The following is a 20,123-nucleotide window of genomic DNA, read 5'->3' as shown; positions in this document are numbered from 1 at the left end:
CAGTAATGAGTGATGGCAAAAATATTGGACCAATGGTTTTATCTTATGTTCACATTAAAAGACACAGAAATGAAAACAAGAACTTTTTATGTTCTAAACACTTTGTTTGTAAAGGGATGACATTGAGGAGACTGGACTAGAGTGTGCCCAACTGACTATGGATGTAGTTATGGTGGTGGTTATGGATGGGGGTTGTAAGGAGATTTTAGCTCATTATTTTAGAAAGTTCTAACTCTTACAACTTTACACCACTTCGAACACTTAGATATCTTTGCCATCTGAGATAATAAGGGAGAAGTTTATTTCTGAAATATTACTGTTATTGTTTGAGTACTCATGTAACTTAAGGAATATGATGATCATTGCTTTTAAGAAGATTGTAATTTTTAAAAATTAATTTATTAAATTTTCTTTCTTATTGAGAAATAATTGACATGCATTACTGTGTAAGTTCAAGGTGCACAGCATGATGGTTTGACCTACATATATTATTACCACCGTAGGTTCACCCATTATCCATCTTCTCATATAGATACAATAAAAAGAAAGAAATGAGAAGGAGAACACTTGTGATGAGAACACTTAGGATTTACTCTCTTAAAAACTTTTCTGTATATCACACAGCAGCGTTAGCTGTAGTCATCATGTTTTACATCTCTAGTTCTTATATATCTCATATACATTTTGACCACCTTTTCCAATATCCTCTCCCCCGACCCTCTGCCTTCAGTAACCACAAGTCTGATCTCTTTTTCTATGAGTTTTGTTGTTGTTTTGTTTGTTTTCAGATTCCATATATGAGATCATACAGCATATTTCTTTCTCTGTCTGACTTATTTCACTTAGCATAATTTTTGCAAGGGCCACCCATTTGCCACAAATGGTAGGATTTCCTTGTTTTTAGTTAATGTTTACCTATTTATTTTGAGAGAGAGAGAGAGAGAGAGAGAGAGAATCCCAAGCAGGCTCTGCACTGTAAGCCCAGAGTCCAACACACGACTCATTAGCACATACCGTGAGATCATATCCTGAACCAAACTAAGAGTCAGACACCTGACCAACTGAGCCACCCAGGCGCCCCGTATTTCCTTGTTTTTTAATGGCTGAATAATATTCCATTGTATATATACTCTACAACTCCTTTATCCATTCATCCAGTAATGGACACTTAGGTTGTTTCCTTATCTCAGCTATTAAAAATAATGCTGCTATCAACACGGGGGTGCAGATATCTTTTTGACTTAGTGCTTTTGTTTCCTTTGGATATAGTCCCAGAAGTGGAATTGCTGGATCATATGGTAGTTCTATTTTTAATTTTTTTTAGGCTCCTCCATACTGGTTTTTTATAGTGGCTGCACCAATCTATGATCCACCGACAGTGTACAAGGGGTCCCTTTCCTTTGCACCCATGTCATGCTGGCATGGGTGTAAAGAAAACATTCGAGAAGGAAGCATAGGAATAAAGCTCTTTGACGTGGGCTTTGGTAATGATTTTTTGGATATGACACCTAAAGCAGAAGCAACAAAATACAAAATGAAGAAGTGGGGCTACCTCAAACTAAAAGCCTCCTGCACAGCAAAAGAAATCATCAATAAAGTAAAAAGAAAACCTGTGGAGTGGGGGAAAAATACTTGCAAACCTTGTACTCAAGGAGTTAATACCCAAAATATATGAAGAACTCGTACAACTCAATAGCGTGAAAACAAATAATCCAATTTAAAAATGAGCAGAGGACCTTAATAGGTGAACAGGTACATGAAAAGATGCTTAACATCACTAGCCATTAGAAAAATGCAAACTAAAATCACAAGGAGATTATGATCTTAATAAACCAGGCATACCATCAGTCTATGGACCCATAGATTCATTTTGGAGATACTGTTTATTTGTCCAGGATTGAGGAGGTGTGTATTTCAACACTTGGCAGTCAGCATATTTTCTTAACTCCATTTTTTTTTTTCTAGACCAAGGTTCCTGAAGAAGATAGACTATGTTGAACTTTGAATGAAAGAATGATTAGTGGGAGGGAAGTTGAAAGATTATATCAAGCATATGAATACGAGGGAAAGTAAAGAGTGGAAAAATAGGTAAAGAGAATCTTTAGGGGAGGGTTGTAGGGGAAATGGCAAAAGTGACTGGAGATGTTTGCAATCCTGAATGACAAATTTCATACAATTTATGATGAGAGAAGGACAGGTTTAATGAAAACCATTTGGTAACCTTGGCATCATCATGCCCATATATGGCCAAGTTTCTTACATATTTCTTGATCCCATTAAAGTAACTACCTCTTGCCAACATTGGGAGATTTGGGGGAACTTAATTTGTGCTACAAGACTTGGGTTATTCTGTTCTCTGTCAATTTCTGCCTCCAGAACCTGTCACAGAAGTTGTAGGCATGGCAGTAATAGGTTTGAATTTTTTTTCTTTTTAAACTAAGGCTTGGGTTATCACTTTTAATAAGCATGTTTCAGTAAGTACTATGAACAAAATGGAGAGAGTATTAAAAAAGATTTCAGGATGATCAAATTTTAAGATGACTTCAAAACCAATTTCAGTTGATCTTATGAAACTAGGAGAAGAAACCACACGTTTTGAAGTTGAGATGTTGGAGTGTCTTCACAAAGCTCATTTGGACCTCATAAATAATAAGAAAATCACTTGGTACTTGGGTACATTTCCTTCCCGTTGCTGACTGTAATGGATTTTTGAGGGAGTGGAAGTTGATCCAGCGGCTCAAGTCTTAAGTTGTATTGTTAGGTCAGGTTGAGGGAAGTCTCATATCTCCCACATGAAGTATTGGAAAGGCATAATTTATGTAATTAAATTGACATCTGCTGTCTCAGAGTTGGGGTTTGCTAGCTACAGTGTCATTGGGACAGAGTAAATCTCTGGTTCTGGTAGATAAACAAATATTTGAACTTTACATCCAAATTTGCAATCTGGAGACACTCCTAGTTTGCCAATGGTCATTTCTTTTTTTATTCTCTTTCTCTTTTGAAATTATTTGAACTTACAGAAAAGTTGCAAAAATTGTGCATGAGTTCCTGTATACATTTGCCCAGCTTCCCCTAAGGTTTCATGACCATAGTACAATGATCAGAACCAGGAAATTAACATTGATAAAATGCCATTAACTAATGTGTTTACTTTATTTGAATTAAATGATTTTTCCCATCCAAGTCTTTTTCCTATCCAAAGTCCATTGCATTTAGTTATCATATCTTCTTAATCCCCTCATCAGGGACAGCTTCTCAGTCTCCTTTGTTCTTCGTGATCTTGATATATTTTTTAAAGTTTTTATTTATTTATTTTGAGAGAGACAAAGACAGTGCAAGTGGGGGAGGGGCCGAGAGAGAGGGAGAGAGAGAATCCCAAGCAGGCTCTGCATTGTCAGTGCAGAGCCTGATGGGGGCTCAAACTCACAAAACCATGAGACCATGATCAGAGCAGAAACCAAGAGTCAGATGCTTAACTGACTAAGCCACCCAGGCACCCCTGATCTTGATATGGTTTAAAGAATACTAGCCAGTTATTTTGTAGCATGGCCCTCTGTTTGGGTTGTTCTGATGTTTTCTCACGATTACACCGAGGTTATATGTTTTTGGCAGGAATGGAACAGAATAATTTTGTGCCCTTTGCAGCCTATCATACCAGGGTACAAAATATGATTATGTTTTATTACTGGTGCTGCTGACTTTGATCGTATATTTAAAGTGGTGCATGCCAGGCTTCCCTACTGTTAAATTATTATTTTTGTTTATGTGGTCAAAATATATCCACCTTGTTGGGGGGGGGGATACTTTGAGACTGGCAAATATCTTGCTTCTCATTATAGTTTCATGTACTAATTTTAGCATCCATTGGTGATTCTTGCCTATAGTCATTATTCCTTTTTTGTTTGCTTAATGGTGATTTCCTATTTCCATCATCACTTCTATGTTTATTAATTATAGTTTTATTAGAAGGAGAAGCTAACCCTTTCCATTTGTTTATTGATTCGACTATTTATTTCTATCACTATGGATTCATAGATATTAATTTTATTCCATGTGTTAAAAATACATTATCACTATTCATTGCTATTGCTCATATTGTCCAGATTTGGCCACTGAGAGCTCCTTCAAATTGGCTCCTGAGTCTTTCTGACATATATCTACCACTTTATGAACACTTCCTTACCTTCCAGTACCACAAGATAGTCTAGGCTCATCTTTTATTTACTTTGCCCCACACTTTGAATCAACTGTTTCTCCAATATGCCCTGGTTCCCTTTATTGGATGATGATATTTAGAAAACAAGATCTGTATAGTAGGTGTGCTCACTGCTACCAAGGTGTCTTTGCTTGTAGACTCTTCCTATAGACAGAACTAGGAAATATGTATGTAAACCCCCACACACATATACATGTTTATTTCTATATAAACCTCTCTCTCTGTATATATGTATTAACATCTATGAGTAAATTCCAATTAAACATCAGAGTCATTTCTTAAGGGAGTCCTTGTAATCATTAAAGAAAAACATTGGAGATAAACTTTCTCTTTGGCTTATAAATAATCTAACATTAAAATTCTCATTCTTGACATTTTATTTCCCAGCACTTCTGATGAGTTTCTGATTAACAAAATCTTCTCATCTCTCTAAGTAGAATATTATAAGAAGTGGATTTCTCAAGACAAAAACCATTACAAAATGATTTCATAGGGTTATCCAGCACATCCTGATGGGTACTCCTGCTTCTCCGATTCTCAGATGGAATAAGAATGCCCTGCATTAGAGTTGCAAATGATAGCTGCTCTTAAGTGGTCCAGCATCTCCCACATTTTAGTAGATGTATCTCTATCTTTAGATCATTAGTGTGACCTGTGTGCCCCTGGGATTTAAACTAGGGCATACTGGGTAGATTTTTTTTTTTTTAACTTCCCAGAAAAGCATGTAAATGTGTTTAGAATCTCTCAGTTGCCCACAACTCTGAATATGAAGAGATCTGAGCTTCCTAACGATCACAACAATTTCTTAGTGGCTTTCAAATCTTCGAGCTAGAAAGTATGTAAGAAGACATGACATACAGAAACTTTATCAAAAGACAGAGGTGACCATGTCGTGAAATAATCTTTGTGTGTGAAGCAAAAAACTGCCTCAAGGACGGACAACTTGTCATCCATGATTCAGCTGATTTTTACGCAGAACATATCTGTGTCTCAAAGATCTGGTTCATCAGTTTTGGGCAAAGCTGAAGAAACATTACAGTTACGTTCCAGAAGACATGTATTAGTGTTCATTTCTAAGATTGCTGGCCTCAGCATGGTCCAGGATAGGGTGTCAGGAGATGACTTCTGTGGAGTGGAGGAGATAGAATAATCAAAGTAAGAGTATAAAGCTGATTTTGTCCTTGTTTGATAGATATTATATACCTGCTGGGTGCCAGGCACTGTGCTTGGTAGGTGAGGGTTTTAAAAGAGAAGAGGAGATTAGAGGGAGGTTTTAGGAGTGAGATTCAGAAGTGAATTCATTGGAGCTAAGCCTGAGGGTTTCATTATTGGAGAGAGATAAATGGCAATTTCTAGCAATGAGATGGAAAAAGGGAAAAGAAATTTTTGAGACCTGGAATTCAGAAAAGGGGTAACTGAAGATAATGCAGATTTCTAGACCTGAGAAGGTGGCAGTGTTGGTTTCAAATATGAAGTGATGGGAAGCTACTCAACCAGAGCTATTATTTAATCAATAAGTAAAACAGAATCAAAACTTACTTTTCCCACAAGCTTTTCTTGATTAATACCATTATATTATAGACTGTAGAATTCATTGTCCACTCATCCCCTAAGAACTCATCAATATACTTTATGTTATGTTATTTGGTATCACTTTGCTTTGTAAATTCATGTCATTTTTAGCTTGTAATTTCTTATTCCGCACCTACCTCGCATGGATCTATTAATATCTGCTTCCAACACACAGAAAGCCTTGTACCTTGCTGTGAACACAGTAGTTGAGTGAAAACTTGTGACATGAGTGTTGAATGGAGATTAGACTCGTTCATTAGTTTATACTATTAAAAGTCAACAGTGAAAGCCAAAGTTAATTCATAGTTAACAATCTTATTTTGTCTTATTCGCTAATGCAGAGTTTTACCATAAGGCTGATTAAAAACCAATCTTTTTGGTAATCAGACTTACTGTGGTGATCATTTTGCCGTGTATACAAGTATTGAATCATTATGTTATAACACCTGAAAATGATACAATGTGATAGGTCAATTATACCGCAATAAAAAACACTAACAAAAAATAAACAGAAGACACAAGACAAATAAATGTATAACCAGTGAGAGACCATAAGTAGTGATTCAAAGATTTTGAAGTTTGAAGTTTATACGATGGTATTAGATACTTTGGCAAATAGGAAAGAAAACTTCACAGGTAGAGCTTGGGTTATTCAGAGAGGAGGAGTGGAGTGAGACAAGCAAGGAGGAGAAGTCGGGCATGAGATGTCACGAGGATACAGATGGGGGACTGGAAGCCCTGAAGGGCAGGCTGGCAGAGAATATACCAAAGGCAGTGACCATCAATGGATTCTGATTTAGAGGTTAAGTACTAAGCCTAGTGCAAATGCAGCTAGAACCTTGTCAAAATAGGGAAGCAATGGCAATGGCTATTTCATGCAGTCTAAGAAAAACAGGTAGGGGCGCCTGGGTGGCGCAGTCGGTTGAGCGTCCGACTTCAGCTCAGGTCACGATCTCGCGGTCCGGGGGTTCGAGCCCCGCGTCGGGCTCCGGGCTGATGGCTTGGAGCCTGGAGCCTGTTTCCGATTCTGTGTCTCCCTCTCTCTCTGCCCCTCCCCCGTTCATGCTCTGTCTCTCTCTGTCCCAGAAATAAATAAACGTTGAAAAAAAAAAATTAAAAAAAAAAAAAAAAAAAGAAAAACAGGTAAAATGCTGACATATGCACATGGTAAAGAAGCACCGTCTACATAAAATCCAGACAAAGAGCTCTGAAACTCCATGGTGCTATGATTCTATATCCGGGGAAAGGTAAACCCCACTTGATAGTGCATCTCTGTTACAAATATATGGGAGAATAAATGGGATAAGAGAAAAACAAAGACAAAAACAAAAACAACCTTTTGAAATGTCACCAAAATAAAATCCTTAACATATACAGCACAATGAGGCATATCATTAAAATCTATTCTTAACAGAATAAAAGCCTAGATTCTGAACACTGGTTGAAATCGAAGATGCTCTACGGAGGCAGTAAATTAGGAGCTAGTCTCATTTTAAATTGGTCATCAGTGTTTCTTTGTCGGAGCCCAGAAACCAGAGCAAATTGAGCTGATGGTGCAAGTTAGTGCCATCGTTTTACACAAGATTCTGGAAAAGCGGGATTTGTAAGTGAGGAGAGCTTTCTAGTACAAACTTAAATAGCCACACTGTTGCCGCAACAGCGTTTCCACCACCTTACAAAGTCTGAGGAGCACCATGGGTGAAGATTTGTTGCAACTCTGAACTCTTCAGTTTGCTCTATTTCTTTACCAGGTGAAAGCTTTACGTTGAAATCTATTGGGTCCTATCTTTTAGCAAGTCAAGTAGCTGTGTTTGAACCTATTCTTATCACATAGTCAGAGATACTAAACCATTGTAATGGGACTCATGCTTCTTGCCACAAAATAGGTAGCAATCGTATTTTGAATAACTTGCTGTAGACAATGGGAGTTTTGTCTTATATATCAAAGACTCTGTGAGAGGCATTCTTGAGAACAGTGTCTGTTCCTGCCAGCTAGGGAATCCGAGGCAGAGCTTGCTGTTGGCTCATCGTGGCCGAGGTCACCTCTTAGTTTGGGTGGGTATGGTTTGTTCTTCAGGGCAGGTTGGAAAATTGACTTATTTTTGTGACTTGCCCCCGTCTATTTGAAAAATGAACGTGGAGTACGGGAAGTCTTGTTTTGGTATGAAAAACTTTGTGTGATTCTATTTGCCTCTTGCTTACGCGGGAACTCCGGGGGCTGCTTGGAGCATCTCACCTGCTGACTTGGGTTGTAGGGCAGGAGATGACTTTAACCCCGAATATTCTCTGGGATCCCGACGGGGCGAGACAGCCCTTCTGGGCCTCTAGCTCCCCTTCATTAAACTCACATGATGTGGCCCTTAGGAACCCTTCAGAAGCCTTCAGGGAGTAAATAAGGTCAGACCTTCCACCAAGAGAATTTCAGACTCCGGCCGCGAAACCATTCTCTGTGTCTCCCTGCTCTGCCTGTCAACATGGGGCCTCACGGTGTTCTTTGCCTCTGATGGCTGTTTCTCTCCCTCCCGCCTTCCCCCCTGCAGACATGCCTTGAATTGGAACGCTACCTACAGACGGAGCCCAGGAGGATCTCGGAGACCTTCGGTGAGGACTTGGACTGTTTCCTCCATGCTTCTCCTCCCCCGTGCATTGAGGAGAGCTTCCGGCGCTTGGACCCGCTGCTGCTCCCCGTGGAAGCCACCATCTGCGAGAAGAGCTCGGCCGTGGACATTCTGCTCTCTCGGGACAAGTTGCTCTCTGAGACCTGCCTCAGCCTCCAGCCAACCAGCTCTTCTCTCGACAGCTACACGGCCGTCAACCAGGCCCAGCTCAACGCAGTGACCTCATTAACGCCCCCCTCGTCCCCTGAGCTCAGCCGCCATCTGGTCAAAACCTCACAGACTCTCTCAGCCGTGGATGGCACGGTGACGTTGAAACTGGTGGCCAAGAAGGCTGCGCTCGGCTCAGTAAAGGTGGGAGGGGTGGCGACGGCGGCGGCGGCCGTGGCGGCAGCGGGGACAGTTAAGAGCGGACAGAGCGACAGCGAGCAAGGAGGGGTGGGGGCCGAGGCGTGCCCCGAAAACAAGAAGAGGGTTCACCGCTGTCAGTTTAACGGGTGCCGGAAAGTTTATACAAAAAGCTCCCACCTAAAGGCCCACCAGAGGACTCACACAGGTAGTGGTACAAGTTGGCCGCACGTGGTTTCTTCTTCCTCCTCCTCTAGCCTCGCGGTGGGAAGGGCGTCGGGGCTCCGAGGAGCGGCCTCGTGCTGCCTTGGGGGGTGGGAGCCAGGCCCGAGGGCCGGGGGGCGGGGCAGCCGAGGGACGCACGCGTGACCTTGAGCCCCCGCAGAGGCCCCGGGTGCAGGCCCCGGGCTGGCGGTGCCAACCCCGGCGTGGAACCAGGCGGTTCCAAGGATGCCCCAATGGGGGGGGGGGGGGGGGCCCCGGCCAACCGGGCACTTGTCACCTCCCGACACTCCTCGGTGTTTCAGGAGTGTAGTTCTGCAGCCTTGATCAACCGTGGAATCTGAGGAGGCCCATTTGAAAGAATTCACAGTTACGCAAGGTAGTCGGGGCGTCCCTGATTTTTCGTCAAAGTCACCAACAGCAGGAGGGTTTCAGAGTTCATTAGATGTGATCATTCTATAATTAATTGGCATCTCCTCTTTTGCATTGTTCTCTGGCGCGTGCTTTATGGGGAGATGGCAGAATTGCTTTTTAATGAGCTTGTTACCGAGAAGTTGCTAAAGTGATTACATTGCTATGTGTGTGGTAGGGGAGGGCAGGGACTGGCGGGGACTGTATATTTTTCTCAGGACTATCTGCGTGATTCCCAGGAATCGTAGTGATCTTTGGAGCAACGGGATAATTTGGAAGAGTGGGGTTTATAGAGAAAAGAGTGAGATTGGCATTTTCCTTGACACCTGGTCTTCGTCGTGTGCTTTGAGACGCAAGCTTAGGGATGGTGTTTCTTCTTGGCGTTAGCATCCTAGGAGCAATTACTGTCATTGGTGGCTTTTAAATGAGTCCCGGCTGTATCGCCTGTGTGGTTGTGCATACTGCTTGTACATTGCAACTGAGTAGGGAAGAGCTCCAGAAGCAGAAGCAGCAGAGTGAGAGTGTAGCCAGAGAGAAATGCGTGATTGGATTTGGGCCAGGAGAAGTGGCTGGCGGGAGTTCTTTTTGGTCTTGTAGCTCGTCTTCCTGGTGCTCTGCGGCAGGTTTTGGTCTGTGCCACCAAGGACGTGTGCAGTGAAAAGTTCAATGGCTGGAAAATCAGAAAAACGAACTAGCTAGTTCTGGTTCTAACCCTGCCACTAACTAGCTCTGTGACCTTGAGAGTGTCCCTTTACCTCACCGGGCCCCGTTTGCCACGTCTGTCACGCAGACTGGCCTAAGGCCCCTTGCGGCTCTGGTGCGCTGGGGCGCGGGGCGGCCCCGCCGTGAAATGCCTTTGTGCAGGACAGGAGTACTTCCCTGAAGTAAGATGCAGCATACATGTCCAGAAGAAATCACCATTTTGAACCTCAAAACCATTCCCATGGGAGCATGAGAATACATTGCTTCCTTGCTATACAGGACTGAGGCACGTACTCCTCCAGTTCTGCACTTAACTGCCTATGTAGCTCCTGCTCGGTTCATGGGACGGTCTCCTAACGTGACTCTTGAACCCCACAGCTCAGGCCCACTTAGGGTTCCCCGTGAGGGTTTGGGTCTGAGTTGTCCACTCCACAGACACCAAGGCTAACATCCCCTGCGAGAGTCAGCTTTCTTTCCCTCCCTGAGAGTGTCCTGAAGGTCATCATTATTCATACTTCTTTCTTCTCAAGTCAAGGAGGAAAGTAATGGCAAGACATTGCAGTGCTCCCGGACTTTCATTGGTGACTCACTTCCTGTTCTCCCCAGGAAACCCGAGAAAGCAGGATGAGGCAAGAATGTTGAGCTTCGTTGGGGGTGTGGAATTCATGAGTATGGACACATTGTTGAATTACTGACTTTGAGACGGGCTACATCCTGCCTAGTATGGAGGCCGGAAGGCTCTGGGGAAGCAGGATTCTTTTTTCCAAGGGGGAGTCCAGAGCATTTCCTCCTTTTTCCTATCCCCTTTGCCCAACGGACGTGTCAGAAGGAGACCTCTTAGGAGTGATCCCTTATTCGGTGCTTTGTTTTTTGGGCATCGTCTACTCGGAACGATTACCAAGGTGGAGCTCATTATGTTCCCCAGCACCTGCAACCACTTGCCGTAGGGTGGACTTTAGTGGAAAGACTCCTCTCCGCGGGGGATTTATCCAAGGAGGCACCATGCATTACTGAAAGGCAGTACTGCAGAGTGGTGAAGAGCGGGGCTTTGTGGTTTGGTGCACTTCGGTCTGAATTCTGGCTCCTCTGCTTCTTAGATCTGTGACCTGGTTAAGTGCTTTGTCTTCCCTAAGTCTCAGTGTAGCCGTCTGTAAAGTACAGGGATAATTTTGTCTACATTCTGGATTGTTTTGAAGGCTCAAGGAATAAACGTATGTAAAAGACTTGGCAGGCCGTAAGAGCTCATGAAAGATGGTAGTGGAGTTGGTTGTAGTTAGTAGGATTGCTGTTGCCATTGATTAGTGATGATCGTGTGAAAAAACAGCTCTATGTATACTGGAAATAAGGCCGTTGCCAAAGTTAAATACCATCGAAAAGCAAGAAGCCTTTTTCGTCACCCTGTGCAGGGGGTGACGATGCTCGTGGACACCAGTTGAGGAAAGTGCATCTGGATGTGCAGCCGTCGGCTCATTGAAGGTGGAAGCACCGTAGAGTTCGGCTTTCCTAAGACAATGCAGAAAGCAATCACCTTGCATCCTCTGGAAGCCTTTTGCCTGTAAAACCTCCCTCCTAGATAAGCATGGAAGGAAAAGTAGGTGCCACAAGAGAAATAGGAGGGGAGGTGGAGGTGGAGGATGGGGAGAGAGAGTGTGAATTAATTTGGATCAAATGGATGAGAATCAGAAGTATTTATTTGGAATTGGTGTGAATGGGGCACATGGGGAACTGAACACAAAGGTGATAATTTATGTGGTGTGGATGAACTAAGAATAATGAAAAAAGCATGAAGGATGGAATCAAATTAAGTGCAAACATATAAAAGCAATGGACTAGTACAAGCTTGAGGGCAAAGGTATATGGCGATGGGAATATCTGGTTGGAGGAGTCGCCGATATAAGCGAGTGAAAGGGCAGAACTGCCGACCCAGTGTTGAAATGGAGTTTAAAAGAAATGGGCTCTGGTTGGATTCGGGCAAGCTCTTTTAACACAGGGCTCACTTTAATCCAGTGGAAACATTTCTTTATCTTTCAGATGGGTAAGTGTTTGGGGACAGAAAAAAAAAAAAAAAAAAAAAGAAGAAGATGAGAAAACAATTGGTAAAAAGAGGGAAACCATTGGCCTCCTTTTCTCCAGAGTTCTGTATGTGCTGTATCTCTTCTATACGGTAATATGTTGAAAAGGAGACACAGTTGGAAAAATGAAATAAAATAAAACGTGTGGGTCTCCCTGTATGCATAAGAAAGACAATACATTGTTGGTAACATGGATTTGCTTGCACTGAAGAATTTTTAAAATGTTATTCATTTAATCTTTATATAGATAGAATTTACTGAGCTGGAAAAGATATGCCTCCCCGCCCCCCTCCGCCCCCCCCAGCCCCCCCTTCTGTGGCTGTTCTTTTGAGGGTGCTGAATCCTTAAAATTTTTCCCCCTGGAATATTTTGCAATGTTGTGTTTTTTTTTTTTTTTTTTTTTTTTTTTAAGGTAGCAGATGTTCAAGTTGGTAGCTAGGGCACAAATATTGTTTGCCCAAGGAGGTGAAGTTAGGGATGGGGGAACCGAGGGAGGGGGAAGACAAGGCAGGGACTGGGACAAAGGGAATATTGTGAAGTCTCAGGATCTTAGTGAAAGGAAGCATATAAAAATGGACATATGGTTTATTCATCGCGAAGAGCACTTAGTGCTGGCATGTGCGTAAAAATGTCCTTTAGCAGCCAACCATTACAGACCTTTCTCTCTCACTCCGTCTTCTGGTCTTTGTGTAACGGATTTTTCTTGCTCAATAATTCAATTATCATGATCATAGTTTTATTCATTTTCTTGGAGTCAGCTAAATTGTCCTTATATTTTGATGCAAAGGAAATCTTCACTTTCAGTTGAAAAAAATCACTTTGTTATGCGCATGTTCCGCACAAGTCAGTTTGTTAAAATGTGAGTAGTTTCTATGCAAAAAGAGAAAGAATTGTTTTCCACGTTTCTTCTTGGTCACTTCTGAGAAGAAGAAGAAGAAAAAAAAAAAGCCTGGGATTGAAATGGCACTTTGTGTTAATTGATCAGACTTGCCTAATATGGAAATTCAAATAAAATTTTCTAATATGGAGATTCACGTACACTATGCAGAGTGAGTCATGTTGACAAAGTCAGGACAAAGGCCAGGAATGAAATTTTTGATTGCTGGTCACAGAGGAGGGTAAAAAAGAAGGCCATGTTCTCACATGTTCTACTTGGAGGATTCTTTCTATGGACAGGGGGTTGCTTTAGACTAATCAATGGGTGTTGATAAGGACATTCTGGATTTTTGTGCCAAAGAACGTAAAGGGGTGCTTTTTAGGTGGAAAGATAACACAAGTGTGCAATTTACTTAACTGTTTATGTCTGCTTTGGGACAGGTCTCACTGAATCACGGGGTGGCACCATTTCTAAGCTTAACTTGGATCTGGGGAAATAGTTTGTTTTCAAATGAAAAGGTAGCTAAAAATATTATAAATGAAAAGACGAGCCTTGTGTTTAACAGGTGAATAAAAGTGCTTAATTTACATAATGAAAGTTCTTCAAAGTTTGAAATATGATTTATTTTGTTTATTCAACAAAGATAAAGCGGGTGTTACATCCTAGGCATTGTTCTAAGTGTTTTACAAATTTAATCCGTTTAGTCCTCGTATTACTCTAATGACATAGGTGCTATTCTTATAATATGGAGGGAATGAGGCCCAGAGAGGTCAGGTAACTTGCCCAATGTCACACAGCTCCTAGGTGGTTGGGCCAGGATTCAAACCAAACAGTATTGCTCAAATCTGAGCTCTTAACTTCTATGCTAACTAACAAGAGGAAAAGAAATCAAGTAGATATTTTTTCTTAATAACTCATTATTAAGAGGAAATGAGAGACATAGTTTAAATACAAATTGACAATGAAAACTACTTTCAGTGTCTTCTAAATAGAATAAAGTTGGGAGGGTCCTTAAACATATTGCCTCATCAAGTGACTAAGTACCAGAACAAGGAAATTACAAAAGAATGGTCTTCCGTTTCTAGGCCCATTATTGTTACTGTTATAGTTACTATCATTATGGTCAAATGGTCAAAAAAACCATTTTTTTTTTTTACCTTAGGATTAAAGAGAGACTTCTTCTAACAGTCCCAATGCACTCATTAAAATGACAAATGTTAATACTCTATCCCTATGAAATCAGGCAAGCATTATCACGTGTTGGGGGAAACTGAGCACCAACAGTGTAAAAATGCCCCAGCCCGGGTTCTATGACCTGTCATTGGCAGAATTAAAACTTGACCCAGGCCTCCTGTCCCTTGGGCTTACGTGCTATTTAATGGATCATCCTCTTAGTCACTTTGTTTGTTCTATCAGTCATTCCTCAGATGGGGTAGTAAGTGCCCAGAGATGTCGGGCTCTGTGCCACTGAGTAAGCAGTGCTGGGGGCAGCCCTTCCAAGAAAGAGTGCAAAGGGAGACATAGCATGGCATGAGAGTAGGGGTGCCTATCAGAGGTCAGAAGTAGCGAGCATGATTCAGAAAAAGTCTCTTTTCTCTTTTTGAACAGGGTGTTTATTAATGCTGTTCATCGTTTCAAATGATGCCAATGTGATAATACACCCATTTGTATAAATAGAAGCCCTAATTCAAGGTCAGGCGTATCAGCGGGATAAAATTAAATACCTCAGTCTGGAACTGTAGGGGGCCCATCGACCACTTTCAACCTCCTCAGCCCCATAGATAAGAATTCTTTGAATTTATACAATAGCAACTGAAATAGGGCAATTTTAAGACATTAAAGGGCCTTTAATATGCTGAGACACATGGCTGCTAATGAAGTTTATCCATGTGTTGAGGCAGAAACTCATTAAACCCCTATTATGGGATGGAAACTGGAATAAGGGTTAACTGTTCAGTTCACAAGGTGGAGAGAGTTTAATGGGAGGGTGTGATAGTTTGGGTTTAGCATATTCAAGAGCTTAAGAGAAAGTGTTTGAAAAGAACGGGTGGGAATGAGATGATGGAAAACAATTGATGGGAGAATTTTATGATTCAAGAAATTCTTAGAGCTTCACCACATGGTAATTTAGCAATATGCTGGCTGTTAACATTTATGAAGATAAATTTAGGTAAACATATACTGGCTGAAATGGCATAAACCTCGGCATATACACAGCAAGCACGTTTATTTTATTATTTTAATATGGTAATAAATGTAGGCTTCACGGGATGCCTATTCCAGATGTCCTTTTAATGGATAATTGGTAGTCGCAAAGTAAATAAGCATGTTAAAACAAGAATGGAAGGAAAAGAAAAAAGTATGAAATTAATAAGTATTTCATCATAAACGATATTTCTTGAACACCCATTATACTAGACTCTGTTCCTTCCCCCAGCCCTGGGGACTTTGCTTTTTGATGCAAAAGCCTGAAATGTGGTTTTACAAAGTCACTATATTTGGAAGCTGATCTCAAAAGAGAAGATGGCATGGATTGGGGGTGGGAGGTAGGAATGAGGGAAGAGAAAAGAGGAATCTCATTTCAGAAAAGGCAGTTGAAGTAATAGAATTTTATAAATTCTCAGACTTAAAGGTTGGGCCAGCTCTGTTTGATAGAGAAAAGAAAAAGAAGGTCATGAGAAGTCTGTGCAAATGAAGGAATGACACTGAGAAGGCCAAATGTGAACTTCAAAAAAAAGTAACTGTTCTGTTTAATAAATAGATAATGTACAGAGCTGTTTGTATTATAATAAGAATGTTAATGACTGTGAGGAGCGTGGTTGTCCTATATGTATTACATTGGGAGGTTTGAGGAGATTAAATGAAGCTTTGTGAAGAGTACAGGCTAAGTGATAGTATAAGAATTAGCTGGGGGTAGACAATACTTAATGTCTTATGTCTTCTGAAATTAAAACAAAAATGGAGTGATTCTGTTTGAGTCAGACAAAAAAAAAAAAGGAGTTGAAGAAGGTAGTGTGTAATAAAAAAAGCAAAACAAAACTTTTTTTTTTTAAACTTTGGAATATCTTTTTTTAAAAAGTTAGAATATAAGGATAGATGAAAATGTATTTGTAAAATGATTGTCTTTCTTTGAAAGATACCTGGCTTGAATTTAGTAGAAATTATGGTGGAAGCCTTGAAAATGAATCAAGAGAAAACAAACTTCTCGTGTAAGGACGTTAGTTCTGGTAAGCAAATGGAACTCTCTGGGGACCGAGCCTATGCTGGGCATACGTGCAGTGGGACTGAGAGCTCTGCCAGGTGACTCAGGTAGTAATGGTGAGAGTCTGGCTCTTTCCAGCCAGGTGATTTCTGTCTGTCCCCACCCTAATGGAGGTGAACTGGATGGCCGTGGGCAAACCTGTTTCCTAAAATCTCAGTTCCTTCTTCAGGCCCCACCTAAGAACCTTACACCTGATGCTTTCTTGCACTGAGTCACTTCCTGCCTTTGAAGCCTTCCTTTATTACCCTTCTTTACGTCAGAATGACATTTCTTCTTGTTATTATTTTTCTAATCTTCGATTACGGGAGGCAGTTAGTGGAATTTCAGGAATCTTCAAGCAAGCAGGGAGACAAGATGGGGGCGTTTTGGACGCTGGGACAGCATTTTCCACCTTCTGTCTTCTGCTCCTGGATGTTCTACATTTTCTAAAAGTAACGTCTTTGCAACCGTTTTTAAAAGTCCTATTGACATGACAGTTATCGAGCTAAATGTTAGTAGAAGCAAGATTGTTCAAGGTAATCAAAAGTTAGTGACTTTTTAATGTGCTAGTTATTTGGCCAACCAATGACAAGAGTTATTCCTCATTCCTGCAGTGTCTCTATGTTTGGTAGCCAATGTTGGACTCTGACTAGCTTATATAATGGAGGTCAACCCACTTAAATTATTTAAGAGTGTCTGCAGTGAGAATAAGCTTTTCATGGTTTGTCCCATATTTCTGTTCACCTTTCTTTCTCCTTCACCATCTGTGCTTATTGAGGTGGAGAGTTAGGGACTGACCTGGGATTGGACCCCCTGAACTAGGCTTAGTTGGCAGACTGCCCCCGCCCCTTTTTTTTAGACCCTGAGTCTTTTGCCTTCTTCCCTTCAAAAGTTACCTGCATTCAGGTTAGACCCCTTTTATTTTGTTTGCAAAATAAAATTCATTTATAATTTAAAACCCATTTTATATTGCAAACCACTCATCCAGTATCATAAAACGTAGAGTTAGGCTTCTTTTGTTGTTTCTGCCTTTGGAATGTATCCTTTCTCTATTCATTACCATAATTGACACTTAACTTAGGGAGCTCAGTAAAGTAAAACAGTATTACACATACTGTCTTCAGGCAAACAATACAATTGTTCAAAATCCCAACTTTGTTGGGACAGAACAGTCTCAACTGTTTCACTAGGTTAAGCTAAAGTTGATAAAAGCAATCAATCCTTTTGTTTTAGGGAAGGAAGCCAGAAACCATCTTCAGTTGAGAAAAAACTTTCCCTTCATGGTAGATTATTATCGCCCAGTTCAGTGTGTTATGGTATATAATGTCTTCCTTTGGAGCCCTTGCTATTTTCATATCAGAGAAATTTTGTAAAAAGGACTATAAATTGTTCCAAAAGCGAAGGCACTGTTAAGTGAGGAAGGTTCTAGGCATCTAATGGATGCCCTAAAAAATGTAAAATTATATAATCTATGCCCTGATGAATAGAACCCAAGAAAAAGCTTGACTGGTACATATTCTAGTATCCGAGGGCAGCATGATGCAGTAGGAGTAGCAGAGGATAGCTGTGCAGCAGTCATTTTTAAACGTTTTCGGTCTTCATTTTGCATGTTCACGTGGTTAATGTCACCTTACTGGAATTCATTACAGGGATTAGGAACTTACGGTGTCTGTATCTCCTTGCTGTGGGGAACGCACACTCTTTACCCACACTCGAGTTCTGTTGTAGAAAGGAAATAATGATTGTTCATACTGAATTCTCCATTGGTCACGAGCTTGTTGAAACTAGTATTGGTATTTTAAAAAGAAAACAAAAGATACATCTCCCTTCTCTGATATAGGTAATAAGACATCTTACGTTCCTGGTGTTCTGGAGAGAGTGTCAGAAAATCAATATGAATAAATTCAAGTACACAGAGGATTCAGCCTATTCGGAAGTGTAGCGTATGGCAAAATGACATTATGCATTATTAAATATTTTTTGCTTCACCCACATGTAAATATTAGCATATAGAAAAGGTACCATAGGCTACTTACAAATTTAGGCAGAAGGCGATTTGCTGGCTTTTTTTTTTTTTTTTCATTCTTTGTTGTTGTTGTTGTTTGGTGTCTCAAGGCTTACAGCTAATCTAAATTTGAAACTAAATACTGTCATTACAGAAGATTTTTTCCTGAGTTCTTCCAATTTCTCTGGGGACAAAATAATGGCCGCTCGAAGCAGTGGAGAAACAGTAATTAGGGCAAATAGTAATACTGTGCATGATTGAGGAAAATGTGAGGAAGGGAGGGAGAAAACGCAACAGACAGACTTGTACAGCCTGTTACTAGGAAACCACATCAGCATTAAATACAGTGTGCTAATTGGCTATCCTGTTTCTGCCTGGGTACCAGCCTGGGCCTGCTACACAGCTGTTTCTGCTCTTTCTGGTTGCTAGGTAACTGCATCATTTTTTCCCCCCTCTTTGTATTCTGGAGGCTAATTGGCTACTTCTGCTCCTGGTGTTGCTGCTGGGTACCAGTCTGGGCCTGCTGCTCTGCTGTTCTCCAAAGGGATTTGGGGGGGGGGGGAGGGGAGGAAAAAGGAAAAGGAAGATATGCTGGCAATTAATGGAGCATAAGTGCAAATTCTACACAATGTCTGGCACCTGCGTCCCCTCATCCTGCTTTCTCAACTAGATCCTTTAGCTGTGAAAATAGATTCGAATCTTGGAGTCTTTCTTTTCTCTGCATACCTTTTGATTAGAACTTGAAAGAAATAAGACATTTGACGACTACTACTTAAATGGTGGATTTGGTCTTCTTTAGAAAGAACTGGCAAATTATTACACATTTATACTTGATATGGGCACTAAGAGCATTTGCACAACGTTAAAATCACTAACTTAATAACAAAGCAGGATCTTTAACATCTTAAAGGTAGTGGCTCTTTATCTCTTAAATGGACCAGAGTCTTTTGTAGCCGTTCTTCTTGGTATCCTACAGAGTATAAAGTAAGAAATAAAATGGACTAAAGGCAATCATCAGATTTTCCCAACTGTTTTATTCATTAAGGAGTAAAAGGAGACTTCTAGACACACGACTTTACGTTATGGATTTCATTCCTCTGATAAGCGTAGCGAAGGGCTCAAATGCTTTTTGGTGAGACATTGCTTTCCACAGAAGGAATGCATGTTTCGCACACCTTATTTTCGTTCCTTATAGCAAATGAACAAATGGGGTGCGAGAGAAACCTAAAATTGGTTTTGTGATGTACAAAAAAGTCTAATCGCTTTCCATATAGTTGCATCTCCTATTGAAGTAGAGGTTTCCATTTCCTCATTATCGAAATCCTCCTTGGAAGTATGGGGACGAAGGTTCTTCAGAAGTGAAGTGATGTTTCAAGGGGGTTCCACTGTAAATGGTTGAGAAGGTGTATGCAAATTGAGGCCCCTTGAAGAGGCAGCTTCATTGCTCTAGAAAGGAGCTGTTTTAGTGAGAAGACTCGGCCCACCGTTGTGTGACCGTGCTCAGAAATAGTTAGCAAAGGCAACTCTTATTCGACGTGAATAGCGGACACTGGTTCTCCATACTAATGAGATGTACCACTCCCTCTCGAAAGTGAAAAAGGAGAAGTTCTATTCAAAGCAACAAGCCACTTATAAGACCAGATCAGGCTCTGTGGAATGTTTTCTGCTTAAAGTATCCTTAAAATAAGTGGGAGACCTCAAACTAGTCTAGGATGACGGAGAGAATATTATAATGTTCCATAGGCCTTAAACCCGCTAACCATTAGTAGCATTCAAACTGCAAAAGAAAACCTTATCATCAGAGGATAACTACAGAGCGGGCAAAATATTATTCCTGCCCTT

The 20,123-nt window shown here is 41.0% G+C and overlaps 1 protein-coding gene across 3 annotated transcripts in view; it reads left to right on the top strand.

Moving 5' to 3' along the window:
• KLF7 (KLF transcription factor 7) overlaps positions 1–20,123 on the top strand; it is a 91,829-nt gene that overhangs the window by 35,303 nt on the left and 36,403 nt on the right. Inside the window, exon 2 of one of the 3 annotated variants that reach the window (XM_040476013.1) lies at positions 8,329–8,757. In XM_040476013.1, coding sequence (XP_040331947.1) covers positions 8,329–8,757 — 429 coding nt within the window. Of the gene's footprint in view, positions 1–8,328; positions 8,963–20,123 lie in introns of all 3 variants that reach the window. The other 2 variants (XM_040476011.1, XM_040476012.1) reach the window with 2 other exon arrangements.

Source organism: Herpailurus yagouaroundi, unplaced genomic scaffold (assembly GCF_014898765.1).
Source record: "Herpailurus yagouaroundi ecotype Mexico unplaced genomic scaffold, PumYag 140, whole genome shotgun sequence".
NCBI classification, from domain to species: Eukaryota; Metazoa; Chordata; class Mammalia; order Carnivora; family Felidae; genus Herpailurus; species Herpailurus yagouaroundi.
Note: the sequence above shows the minus strand (reverse complement) of the source record. Positions and strands in the feature narration are given on the sequence as shown.